The 13,270-nt window shown below is 46.3% G+C and overlaps 1 protein-coding gene across 9 annotated transcripts in view; it reads right to left on the minus strand.

The window, feature by feature from the left end:
• The window catches only part of MLLT3 (MLLT3 super elongation complex subunit), a 391,121-nt gene that overhangs the window by 324,210 nt on the left and 53,641 nt on the right, over positions 1-13,270 (minus strand). For 3 of the 9 annotated variants that reach the window (XM_070052927.2, XM_089317765.1, XM_070052921.2), the window contains exon 3: positions 42-222. In XM_070052927.2, the coding sequence (XP_069909028.1) occupies positions 42-138 (97 nt within the window). In that variant the 5' untranslated portion in view covers positions 139-222. The other 6 variants (XM_051857400.3, XM_089317753.1, XM_051857402.3 and 3 more) reach the window with 6 other exon arrangements.

Consider the following 13,270-nt stretch of genomic DNA (forward strand, 5'->3'; position numbering starts at 1 on the left):
TTTTTTTTTTAAATCAAGCCCCTTTTGTATCCGAGCCCTACCTCTTTTTGGCCTAGGAAAGCTTTCGTGCAAGTGGAAGACGACTTTCTCCACAAAGTGCTGTATGTTACTGTGCTCCGGGCCGCGCACGAACACCATCCAGTCGTGGGTGAAGCCCTCCACGGTGGGTTTTTTCCTCACCTGGGCGCGGTGCCCCAGCTCCAGCTTCACCTGCACGGCACACTGCGGGCAGGGGGAGGAGAGACAGCCGTGAACAACAGGAAGGCGGCCGTTCAGCATTGAACATTGCGCCTGACATTTTTTTTCCTCCTTCTTGAAACCCACATAAAAGGAAACGGCGGTGCCCTCTACATCCACGCTCGTGGGCGCGTGCACCCACGCCCCCCAAACCCGCCGCGCCCGGCCGGCCCGGCCCAGGCGCCCGGGTCCCGCAACGGGCCCGGATTGTAACGGAATGTTTACCCCCAGCCCGCAAGGGGGTCGGGGGAGAGGGAGAGCACGTTCAGCCCGACAGGCACAACAAATGCATCGGAAACAAATTAGAAGACAATTAGGATGCGATACCCGGGCGGTTTCCCGGCGTGGGAGGGGAGGTGGCTGGGCCCACGGGGGTCGGGGCGGGGGGCTCCTGGCGGGCCCCCTCCTCGAAAGTACCGAGGCGACAGGCACACGCCGAGGAAGTCTTTGTGTACGTGTGTGTGTGCGTGCGTGTGGAGCGCCGTGCCAGGCGGAATGGAAACTACAGGCAGCCTCTGCTGATGGGCACAAACTCCCGTGCTCTTACCACGGGGTTCGTTCACAACAAAAATGAGACGTCGTCTCCACACGCACACACACACACACGCACACGCCGCAGGAAAACACGCCGAGGCATCCATAACTTAAAGCACCCCGCACCCCTCGGAGAAAAGCCCCACGCGATCGGCGAGGCCGGCCGAACGGAGCCCCCACAACATACTTCCAAGAGCCAAAGTGGCCCCAAAGTACCTCCCACCTCCCCCCCCCAACCCCCGCCTTCCCAAAAAAAAAAATGAAATTCAGAAAAGCTGGGCGGCGGACCGACGGCCGCCGAGCCTGGGCTTGCGCAGCGCCCGGCGCTGGGGCAAAGTTGCGTGCAGCCCGCCGCTGTCAGCCCGCACACCGGGGCTCACACTCGCGCGCCGCGGAGAACGCACCATGGTCGCGGCAGCGGCGCTCTGCGGAGGTGCGGCCGCCGAGGCTGCTCGCCGCGTCCCCAGACCGTGCCCGCAGCTCCAGGCGGCGGCGGCTGAAATATGGCTGAGTTATTATTCGCCTCCTTCCACCGTGTGCGAGTGTGTGTGTGAGTGCGCGCGTGTGAGCGAGAGCGAGGGTGTGAGTGCGCTTCTTGCGATTGCAAAGAGGCGCGGAGGGAGGGAGGCGCGGGGGGTGGCGGCGAGTGTGTGTGTGTGTGCGAGTGTGTGAGTGTGAGTGTGCGCGCGCGCCGGGCTGGGGGAGGAGGGGAGCGGAGGCTGGGGAGAGGCAGCAGCTCCCTGCAAGCCGTACCAACCTTTCTCTAATTGGAACCGCGGAGCGCTGGCGCTGTCTGGGCTGCGGCGGCGGCGCAGGGAGAGGGAGGGGGGGGGGTCTTTTATTATTATTTTTGCATGTACTTACCGAGCTAGCCATGCCTGGGGGCCCGGAGGTTTGCTGGGGTGTTGTGTGGTACCCCCCTCCCCCGCCCCCCCCTCAGCTGTAATTCATGAAGAGGCTGCTATGAATGAGAGCGCGCCCGGGAGCGGAGGGTAGATGGCGGACATTCTCTGCCTTTTTTCCCCCCGCGCTCGCTCGCTCGCTTGCTCGCTCGCTCGCTTATTAAACTCAGCCCCAAAAGCAAAAGCAGCAGCAGCAGCAGCAGCAGCTCCAGGGCCGGAGGATGACTCCGGAGCATGCGCCGTGGCGCCTGACACTCGGGCTCCTCGCCTCGCGGGGCGGAGGGAGGGCGCGCGGGCGGGGCGGAGCGCGCGGGGAGGCCGCGCGGGCGAGCCAGGGGGAGCTCGAAAGAGCCAATCAGCGGCCGCCTCCGAACCCCCGGGCAGCCCGCAGCGCCACACTGGAACGCGGCGCTTAAAGTAACAGGTTCCTGCTGGGGCGGCGGGGAGGAGGGGCGGGGAGGGGGCGCTGGGGCGGCGAGAGCGGCCAGCTGGGGAGCCACCCAGCCCCTGTGTAAACTCCGATCGCCCTACAATAAAAAACGGATTAAAACTGCTGGAATGTCGCCACTGCCCGGAGCCCTGAGCAGCCGAAGAGGGGGCGTTCAATCAAGGCTTTGACGCTCGGGGAGGGGGTGGGGGTGGGCTTTTTTTTTTTTTCCACTTTCCACAGCGCATCTTTGTGGTTTTTGTGCTGAGAAGGCAAGAACTCACACCCAAACAAACTTACTTAAAGAGAGAGCCAGAGCAGTGCCACCTACAAAAGCCAGCATCCAGGCACAGCCGCGGAGGCTGAGAACCCGCAGCCATCCGTGGGCCCCTTCCCCACCTCCTCACGAGGCGGCCGCCCGCCGACCACCCTCACTCGCTGCCCGTCTGCCGCAGCCACCGAACGCTGGGACTGAAAAACGAGAAGGCGGGGCAGCTGCACCGCGCAGCGCCCAGGTGACGGCGAGACACCTGGGAGTGCCGGGCGCGGACGCCGGGGGACTCGGCTGCGAGTTGTTTGCTCGGCGAGGCCGCCCCGCCTGACAGCCCGCCGCGTCGCCTCAAAACGCGCCGGCACGGTCCTCCGAGGGCACGCGGAGCCTCCGCGAGTCTTGAAATAGCAGATAAAGTTAATGCCGACTGCAACGTGCATAAATGGGATTAGGATCTTGAGGCGCAGTGGTGACAGCCGACGTAATCCATCTCGGGGTTAGAAATCCGGTTAGGCTCCCGGGTGACCGCGAGTCGCGGCGGAGTTGCGGGCGCCGCGCTCTCGCAGGCGTCCGCCCTGGGCTCTGCTCGCGTCCCGCCGCCCGCACCGCCCCGCACCGAGCGGCGCGGGAGGAGCCCTGACCCGCTTCCTTTACCAGCGCTGACAGTCTCGAGAAAGGAAGCGGATAAGATCTCGACGACCGAGTGGAAAGTGAAAGATGGGTGTGACTCCGGTTTGTGGAAGCGAGACTTGCATCTTCGCAGCCGGATTCCCTCGCGGCCGTCTTCACCTTAGCTTTTCTGCCCTTGCACCCTGGCCTCGGAACTTCCCGGGCTTCTCTCCCTTCCTCACCTTCCCCCTTGCCCTCCTCTTCTTTCGGACTCAGCTTTCTTGCTTTCCTTTTTTTCTTTCCCTCGTGTTTTTTATTTTCTCCCTTTCCCTTTTCGGTGTTACTTCAAACCATGAAAGCAAATTGTCTCAGCCCTTGGACGGAGGGCGGCAAAGTAGCGGGAAAGTTACCTGGGACCTCCGGGGCCCTCGCTGTGTACAGTTCTCAGTTCCTCCAGCTGCTCACCAAAAGCTGGCGGTCACAGGACCGCTTCGAGGCAACTTTTCATTTCCAACCCAGCCAGCTTCCAACCCGAGTAGTTGGATCCCTGCAAACTGCTCCTCTGCTGTCCCCCAGGAATAACTGAGGAACCCCCTTGGGTTGAAGACCCGAATTCTTCCCACCCGTCGTTTCACTGTCTAGCACAGAATGGAGCAAACTGTTGTGCGGAGAAACGTTTTAAATCCCAGTCCAAGAGCTTAGCTTTCTCAGTTCACCCACATGCACAGCGGCGCCTATCATTCTGTAGGTGTTTCTGTGTGTTTAGATAGAGGAAAGCATCCCGTGGACCTCCTTGTTACGCTTTACTACATTTTTTATTAAAAACAAACAAACAAACTTGAGAGAAGTCTTTTGGAACTGAGACTGGGAACCGAAGGGTATCTGGATGCGTCGCGAATAAAGTAAACGGGAACCATAAGCGGCGAGTGTAGCAAGACGCAGGTTGGAAACAACCACCGGATTCCCAGTTTGCGTGGATTTCGGGGTTCGGCCAACTTCTTCCAGTGCCAGCTGGGCTCCCTTGGGCTGCCTTCCAAGAGCCCAGAGTCGCACGACGCACTGATGTCTCCTTTTGGGATTGTGTATTTGCTGAATTCAGGTTTATTCTGGCACTCACAAATAAGCCACAGAGCCTGAGAGGGTCTCCCCCCCCCCCCCAACTCTTCTTTCTCAAAGAATGCTTTCACTCTAGAACCAACGGTAATTCCCTCTCCAGACTCTGCAAGTTTGGATTCCGTCAGTAGATGGCGCACGGAGCCCTTCTACGGACGTCCTTATGTGACCCCTGTACAACAAAAAGACCGGGACCCGGAGAAAAGAAAGAAAACACAGTCCGAACACTCCAGCATCAACTTTGGACGGAGGAACTTATGCCAGTCTTCCAGTTTAGTATGCGTTACCTATTTTAAACATTTGAGTATTGAAAGAAATTAAAACGAATAACATTCCTTTCCTTCCAGCGTATCTGTAGATCTTCACACTTTGAGGTACAAATGTGAAAAGCAACCTCTTGTGTACCTGACAATATAATTATAGACAACGTATTACCAGCAACTTTGAAGACAACCCTGAGTACTAAATACTAAGAAAAAACAATAAAATTGGAATGGAAGAAATGAAGGAACAAACCATGGACTTAGTCAAAGGATAATTATCTTTCCCAAATTCATAGCACAGCAGGAAGCACAATAGAGCTCCTTTGAGGAGCAGAAGGAAAAAGCAATTGACAACCTATCAAATAAAGCCCGTGATCGAGAATGAAAGGGGACCATGTCTGTGACAGTTCTTAATTCCCAAGCATACCACAGGGCATCACCACAGCCTGACCACTGCCTATTTGACTCTGCCTTTTATTCTCAATTCTTTTGTTTAGGTTGTGTTGTTCCAGTTTGGATGCTTCAGTCAGAACCAAACCAGGGTCTTCAATGTGTAAGTAAGGTGTTAATGTGCAACCTAAAATACATTTTACCTATTTGTTGTGGTAGATTGTTGAGGCACAAACTCAAATAACTAAATCAATAAAATTGACCATGGTCCATTATTTGCTATGTAAATTGGGGTTGTGTGAGAAGACATGTGGAAAAAAACCTAGACAGTAGGACAGATACTAACCTGACATTTTGAAATACTAAGCAGAAAAATTAAGGATTTCCTCCTATAATGGTGGACTTTTTTATGTACTTCATTCATATGTTTATTCATCAAAACTGCCCCAGGTATCAGGCACAGAGCTATGCTCTAAGAATGTAAGAATGACAGGCTTCCTGCTGTCACTGAAGTTATAACCCAGGAGGGAAGTTTCACCAAAACCATTTCTTTTTATGTTTTTAGTGTCCTATTACCTAAACTTGAGATACAGATGTGTGTCACACATAGGCAAACAGCATAAAAATCTGACAGGAACAACCCAAGGACAAGAAAAACAGCTTCACAAGATTAGAAGCCAGGAGTCATTGCCCTCAATTTCACCTTTTAATACTTAAAAGGGGAGGGGGGTATCCTTCTTGCAATAGTAGCCGATTCCTAATTTCCTTTCCCTTGATCGGAAGTATTTTCAGTGTTCACTTTATTGGAGATCTTTGGGGGGTGGGAGGCGGCAGAATCCTACAGTGAAGGAAAGCGAAGCCTTTGAGGATCCCTAAGTGTATGCTCTCAGTGTCAGACAGTTCTCATATTTTGTATGGAAATGTTTTGGTTCAAAATGTTACATGATGAACATTATATTTAATTCATGATTCCATAAAACTGTGTTGGAAACACCAGGATAGTAAGAACTATTACTACTGCGGAAAAAGAAAAAAATAAAACAATTGCTTTGATATCCACTTAAGTACCTAGTCCAGGACTATTTCCAGAGATAAGAAATACACAGGTTTTTTTTTTTTTTTAACCACCAGAGCCTCTTCATGTATAAATTATTCCCTGAGAGTAATTTAAGCAATGTATTTATACATTCAAAAGACAAGAGTGCCTCCATAGTAATGATTTATTAATTTAGTGGGCTGTATTCCTAATTTAATAAATAGCACCTCAAGGCCTGAAAATTCATCAAGGATGTTATGTAAGGCCATAAATATGAAGCAAGATAAGTTTGGGGGGTCAGTTGATTTGGTGTAATTGAAAATGTCTCCTTCATACGTGCAGGAACCCCAGTGAAATAATTGTAGGTAGAACACATATTAAGTTAATACTGCTTGCTGCAAAATGATCTCTAAACCATTTATATCTTTATGTGACTATAGCTAGCTCTTCAAAGTCTACTGTATAATTTTTTTAGTATTTATTTTATTTGAAAGGCAGAGTTACAAAAACAAGGATCTTCCACCCACTGATTCACTCGCCAAATGGCCACAATGGCTAGAGCTGGGCCAGACAGAAGCCAGGAGCCAGGAACTTCTTCCAGGTCTCCCACGTGGGTGTAGGGACCCAAGCACTTGAGCCATTTTCCATTGCTTTCCTAGGCACATTAGCAGGGAGCTGATTGAGAAGTGGAGCAGCCAGGAATCAAATCAGCCCAACAATTTTCCATCTTACTTTATATATATATAATGATTTGATCTCTAATTTCTAGGAGAAATTCAGTTTGTTTTTGTATATGAATTCACCTTTCCCATTCACATGTTATGAACCAGGAGCTAAAAGAATCATTTCATCCTAAGATGAAAAGTACATCTGGCCTTATGGTAAAAATAGAAAAATAACGTATCAGGCCTAGTAACTAATACAGACAACTCAAACTTCAATTAAAACTGCAAAAGAAGCTTAGGAAAAAGAAATCTTTCCCTTCACTGTACTAAATGGTGTGACAGTGGTTTGAACATAATACTAAGCCTATAAGAAGTGAGTGATTTACTACCTTATGGTAGGATCAAGTATCCTGGTTGGATTAAGCTATTTACAGTCAGCCCTGAATAATCCATGAGTGTATTTCCCACTTTGTAGATAATCCACAATGACATGATTTATGTGTGTGGGATTCTTAAAATGTAAATCTATGTTCAAAGCAGCTTTTTTAAACTATAGAAAATGCATAGGATTGCATCTGTTTGTTAGTTCCTAGCCATAGCTTTTCTAACATAGAGATCTATATATTAGTTGATCCTATCTCTTTTGGAGTGCTTTTTAAATTTTATTAAGGAAAACTTACCAGTAAAAATTTTGAAATTTTATTAAGCAACTTGTCATCCCAGATACAGAGTGCTTTGACAAAATACTATTGATCTAGGAAGCAATGCCAATTGACAAGAAAGAAGATATATTAATTTACCAGTGTGCTGAATCAAAAGAAATCCTAAAGGTCATTACTAACTATAACTCTGGGGGCCGGCACTGTGGTGTAGCAGGTAAAGCCACTGCCTGCAGTGCAGACATCCCATATGGGCACTGGTTCCAGCCCTGGCTGCTCCACTTCCAACCCAGATTTCTGCTGTGGCCTGGGAAAGCAGTAGAAGATTGGCCAAGTTCTTGGGCCAATGCACACATGTGGGAGACCTGGAAGAAGCTCTTGGTTCCTGGCTTTAGATTGGCGCAGCTCCGGCTGTTGTGGCCAACTGGGGAATGAACCAGGGGATGGAAGACCTCTCTCTCTCTCTCTCTCTCTCTCTCTCTCTCTGCCTCTCCTTCTCTCTGTGTGTAACTCTGACTTTCAAATAAACAAATACATCTTTAAAAATAAAAACTATAACTCTATTACATTTCATCTATGAATGCAAATAAAGAAAATTAGTGAATAAACTATCTTTGTAACTGTACTGACAGCAGTTTCGAGGGAAAATTTCAAGGTAAGAAGGAGATAAAAATCACTAATAGAAAAAACTTTACTTATTTCTATACAATTAGACCCTTAATATATATTATTTCAATCATTCATATTATGTTTCAGGAATTTGACATTTGAGTTTATTATTAATTCAACACATTCAGTTAGCTGTTATTTGCTGTCCATTGAAGGGCAGCTACTGTTCTATGTCCTTGGTAATCAGCCTACAATAGGATGCCCCTAACTGTCATTTATTTCAAGGCATTTCATAATTATTGACTTAAAGAAGATAGGTTGTTAAAACAAATGAAAGTTGTTATTAAGCACATAACAATAAGCCCTAGTTATTCCCTTGTATCTCTGAGAAAGAAAAAAAAATATTTAGCCATGACTTTGGATTTCAGCCATCATTTTGGCAATATCCCTATTAAGAAAAAGAAAAAGATGAAGTTATTTACTGAGGTCACATGCAAGTACTGAGAGCACTTCCAAATTAAAATTTTACTTCCAAAGGCCTCAACTGGCCAAATCTGGGACAATTTGTGATTTGTGATTCCATAATGATACTTTAGAAAAATAACAAGAAAATTAGAAATAAAGCTTCTCCTTATAGAAACATGCTCACTGATACTCAAGCATGTAAAAATCTTCATTTTACAATCTCCAATGTAGTAATAATAGATTTAGATAAGGCTCATCAATATATACTGAAGGTATTGAGTGAAAGATTTTTGAAGAATACATTATTCACAAGATCTCACTGTATCACTCCACAGATCATGTATTAATTATGAAGGGGGAAAGGGGGCTTTGCAGCGCAGAAATCTGAGGGACATAACCAAGTGATCAAACTTAACATCGCTGATAACAGGAATACCTCAGACCATGTGTCTTTTGGCGTAATGCTATAAAAAGCCTACAGCAGGGGCTGATGTTGTGGCTCAGAGAGCTAAGCTGTCACCTGCAGTGCTGGCATCTCACATCAGAGTGCCAATTTGAGCACTGGCTGTGGCTGCTTCAATCCAGCTCCCTGCTAAAATGTCTGAGAAGGCAGCAGAGGATAAGCTAAGTCTGTGGGCCCCTGACACCCATGTGGGAGACCCAGTGGAGCTCTGGGCTGCTGGTTTCAGCCTGGACCAGCCCCATTGTGGTGGCTTGGGATGCCCATATCCCATGTTGGAGCACCAGTTCCAGTCCTGGCTACTCCTGGCTTCCAGTCCACTTCCTGGTGATGCACTTGGGAGGCAGCAGATGATGGTACAAGTAGTTGGGGTTCTTCCACCCATGTGGGAGACCTAGATTGAGCCCCTGACTCCAGCTTTGGCCTGATCCAGCCCTGACTGTAAGCGGGTATTGGAAAATGAACTGGTAGATGGAAAATCATCCTCTCTCTGTATATTACTCTGCATTTCAAATAAATATGTAAAATCTTAAAATACAGAAATAAAGTTAACTGGAGAAACATGACAACACTTTGCAGTGCTTAATACTTAACTAGGGGCTTGGCAATGTGGCATAATGAGTTAAGCTACTGTCTGCAGCACCAGCATCCTATATGGGCACCCTTTCAATCGTGACTGTCCCACTTCTGATCCAGCTCCCTGCTAATACATCAGGAAAGCAGTGGAAGATGGCCCAAGCCCTTGGGTCCCTAATGCCCTTGTGGGAGACCCAGATGAAGCTCCTGGCTCCTATCTTCCATCGGGCCCAGTCCTGGCTGTTGTAGCCATTTGGAGAGTGAACCAGCAAATGGAAGATTCTCTCTTTGTCTCTGCCTCTCTGTGTGTAAACTCTGCCTTTCAAATAAATAAATAAATAAATCTTTAAAAAATAATAAAAAAGAGAGCCATAGATATAAATTGAGATAAAAATGAGAGATAAAGCAAATGATTATTATACAACCTCTTCTATAAATTTTTCATTTTTAAGAATACAAATTTTAAGGGAAAAATTAATCTGTCAAGATTCAGAGCTAATTTCAAAAGTAACAGTTTCCTCAATAGTGTATGCTTTTTGCTTCTTAAAACCATATGCTTAATAATAACAAAAGTAGAAAAAATGAGAAGTGAATTGATTATAATCTAGAACAGTTTTATTTTTAAGGAAAAACTAAAGGGTTAGAATTTTTCCTTTCTTCTCATTTACAGACTTATATTTTATATTTTATATTTTATCTTGTTTTCCTGTCACCAACTGTTTTTGAATTATATTTGTGTGATGATTTTGGATAACTGACTTGTGTGAGGTCAGTATCTTTAGTGATTTCAGCTTTTCTCTGCAATGAAAGGCTCCAAGATGGAGCAAGGCACAAGACCTGCGTTTGGCATACCCTGCTGAATTAGTAACAATATTTTATAGAATGTTCTCTCAAATGTAGAGGCTGTATATGAAAGGTTTCCCTCATGAGATTATGGCAATTTAAAGGTCATTCAATTCTACAAACTGCTTAATTGTGCCCCATTAGGCATTTTTCAAATGTGTGTGTTTGTGTGTGTGTGTGTGTGTGCGTGCGTGTGTAATAGCATTCAAGGACTGCCAATATCAGCATTGTCTAAGTTAGATTTTTTTTCATGGCTTTTATCACTGACCTGCTGTATAATGCTGTGACTTTCCTTTTTTATTGCTCAAGGGCAGCTGGATGAGTAGCCCTGGCTCATTTAGAAGCCATCTAATGCTTTTGTTCTCAGTTAATATTTTCTTTAAGGGTCACCTACTTCTGACACCTGTCAGGTAGCACTTCTCAGAATCAGGAACAGGACCTTTTCTTAATGAAGAAGAGCCAGTAGAATGTCTAAAGACTGGCCAGCACTTTTGAATAAATAGCAAATTAACATATTGCTTTTCAGGCTCTAACTTTAAGCCCAGGATACTTATAAGGATTTCTTGCCAAGCAGGTACCAGAGAGAGTAATGTGGAAAGGACAGACAAAATAGGACCAAGGTAGAGTTCTGTGTTGCCTTCCCAAACTGAGGAGGGAATACACAAAGACACCACTCAATCCTAGAAATCTCTGTCATGGGTAGAGAAAGTCATCTAATAAGAACATGGATTAGGCCAACGCCACGGATCACTTGGCTAACCCTCTGCCTGCGGCGCCGGCACCCCAGGTTCTAGTCCCGGTTAAGGCTCCAGATTCAGTTGGGGCTCCAGATTCTATCCCAGTTGCTCCTCTTCCAGTCCAGCTCTCTGCTGTGGCCCGGGAAGGCAGTGGAGGATGGCCCAAGTGCTTGGGCCCTGCACCCACATGGGAGACCAGGAGGAAGCACCTGGCTCCTGGCTTTGGGTCATAGCGGCCATTTCGGGGGTGAACCAACAGAAAAGGAAGACCTTTCTCTCTGTCTGTCTCTCTCTCACTGTCTAACTCTGTCTATCTAAAAAAAAAAAAGTTTAAAAGAACATGGATTAAAAATCAGGCTCCTGGGGCCTGCGCTGTGGCATAGCAGGTAAAGCCGTCACCTGCAGTGCAGGCAACCCATATAGGCATCAGTTCTGGTCCCTGCTGCTCCTCTTTTTTTTTTTTAACTTTTATTTAATGAATATAAATTTCCAAAGTACAGCTTATGGATTACAATGGCTCCCCCCCCATAACTTCCCTCCCACCCACAACCCTCCCCTTTCCCTCTCCCTCCCCCCTTCCATTCACATCAAGATTCATTTACAATTCTCTTTATATACAGAAGATCAGTTTAGCATATATTAAGTAAAGATTTCAACAGTTTGCACCCACATAGAAACACAAAGTGAAAAATACTGTTTGAGTACTAGTTATAGCATTAAATCACAATGTACAGCACATGAAGGACAGAGATCCTACATGAGGAGTAAGTGCACAGTGACTCCTGTTGTTGACTTAACAAATTGACACTCTTGTTTATGGCCTCAGTAATCACCCTAGGCTCTTGTCATGAGTCTCCAAGGCTATGGAAACCTTTTGAGTTCACCAACTCTGATCATATTTAGACAAGGTCGTAGTCAAAGTGGAAGTTCTCTCCTCCCTTCAGAGAAAGGTACCTCCTTCTTTGATGACCTGTTCTTTTCACTGGGATCTCACTCGTGGAGATCTTTCATGTAGGGTTTTTTTTTTTTTTTTTTTTTTTCAGAGTGTTTTGACTTTCCATGCCTGTAATACTCTCATGGGCTTTTCAGCCAGATCCGCGTGCCTTAAGGGCTGATTCTGAGGCCAGAGTGCTGTTTAGGACATCTGCCATTCTATGGGTCTGCTGTGTATCTCACTTCCCATGTTGCATCGTTCTCTCCCTTTTTTATTCTATCAGCTGCTCCTCTTCCAATCCAGCTCTCTGCTATGATCTGGGAAAGCAGTGGAGGATGGCCCAAGTCCTTGGGCCCCTGTACCCATATGGGAGACCCAGAAGAAGGTCTTGGCTCTTGGCTTTGGTTCAGCACAAGTCCGACCATTGCGACCAACTAGGGAGTAAACCAGCAGATGGAAGACCTCTCTCTCTCTCTCTCTCTCTGCCTCTCCTTCTCTCTGTGTGTAACTTTGACTTTCAGATAAATAAATAACTCTTTTTTTTAAAAAAAAATTGGGCTCTAAATAAATAGGATAAATCCAAACCATGTTAAGATGAAAAAAAAAATTGCAACTAGACCACAAAACAAAATATATGGGAATTATAAATATGATAATTGTATTGTGGAAAAATTCCTTTTACTTTAAGGATAAAACATTTAGAGACTGGTTTTGATTTTTATTCCATAACCCCAATGTGGAAGGTATAATTGTATATAACATAGTCCATATAGTTTTCCAATTAATTACTTGTTATATTGTGGTTCTTACCCACACTGTGGTTACTCTGCAAACAAAACACACAGAAGTATCTTTCAGAGATGTCAGATTTCTTCAGCTTCCCTTCAGTCAAGACCTTTAATTCTCTTATACAACCCTATATTTAAAACCATGTATTGGTCTCGCTGTGTGCCAGACATTTTGACAAGAGAGCTAATCCAATGGTCTGACTTCAAGCCAAAAATGAAGTCAAACCTTAAGGTGGTGATCATATATACAGACATGGCAGGAAAAGACATAAACAAACATTCCGAGTTACTTTGTCTTAACAATTTGGGACAAAGGATTCAGGTAGACATTCATGACAATTATATTTTGTTCTTTTATTTTGAGGGAAAAGGAAAGAAGTTTTATTCTTCTAACCAAAATTAAAACTAAAATGGCGCAGAGGCACCAAGATGGAGGAATAGGGAGGGAGCTTACTGCTGTAGTCTAGGGGAAGATATTAAAAAAAGAAATGGAGAGAGTGCAATCTCAGGGATAATTTAGGAAGAAAACTGCAGAAGAAACTCCATGCAAATTAGAGGGACACTGTGGATCGACATGGAGAATGTGGATGCTCACAACTATGGAGCCCAGCAGCTGAGAGCCTCAGCACCAGCTTTGGGGCGTGAGGTGAGACCAAACTGCAGCAGCCCCGGCCATGGGTGATAAAGCTGCGGGAAGAGCCTGGCAGGAGTCCAGCTTGGAGCCCTGTGTGCGATAGTGTACCTGAATACTT

Source organism: Oryctolagus cuniculus, chromosome 1 (genome assembly GCF_051225735.1).
Source record: "Oryctolagus cuniculus isolate XC-2025 breed Fujian yellow rabbit chromosome 1, ASM5122573v1, whole genome shotgun sequence".
Lineage (NCBI taxonomy): Eukaryota > Metazoa > Chordata > Mammalia > Lagomorpha > Leporidae > Oryctolagus > Oryctolagus cuniculus.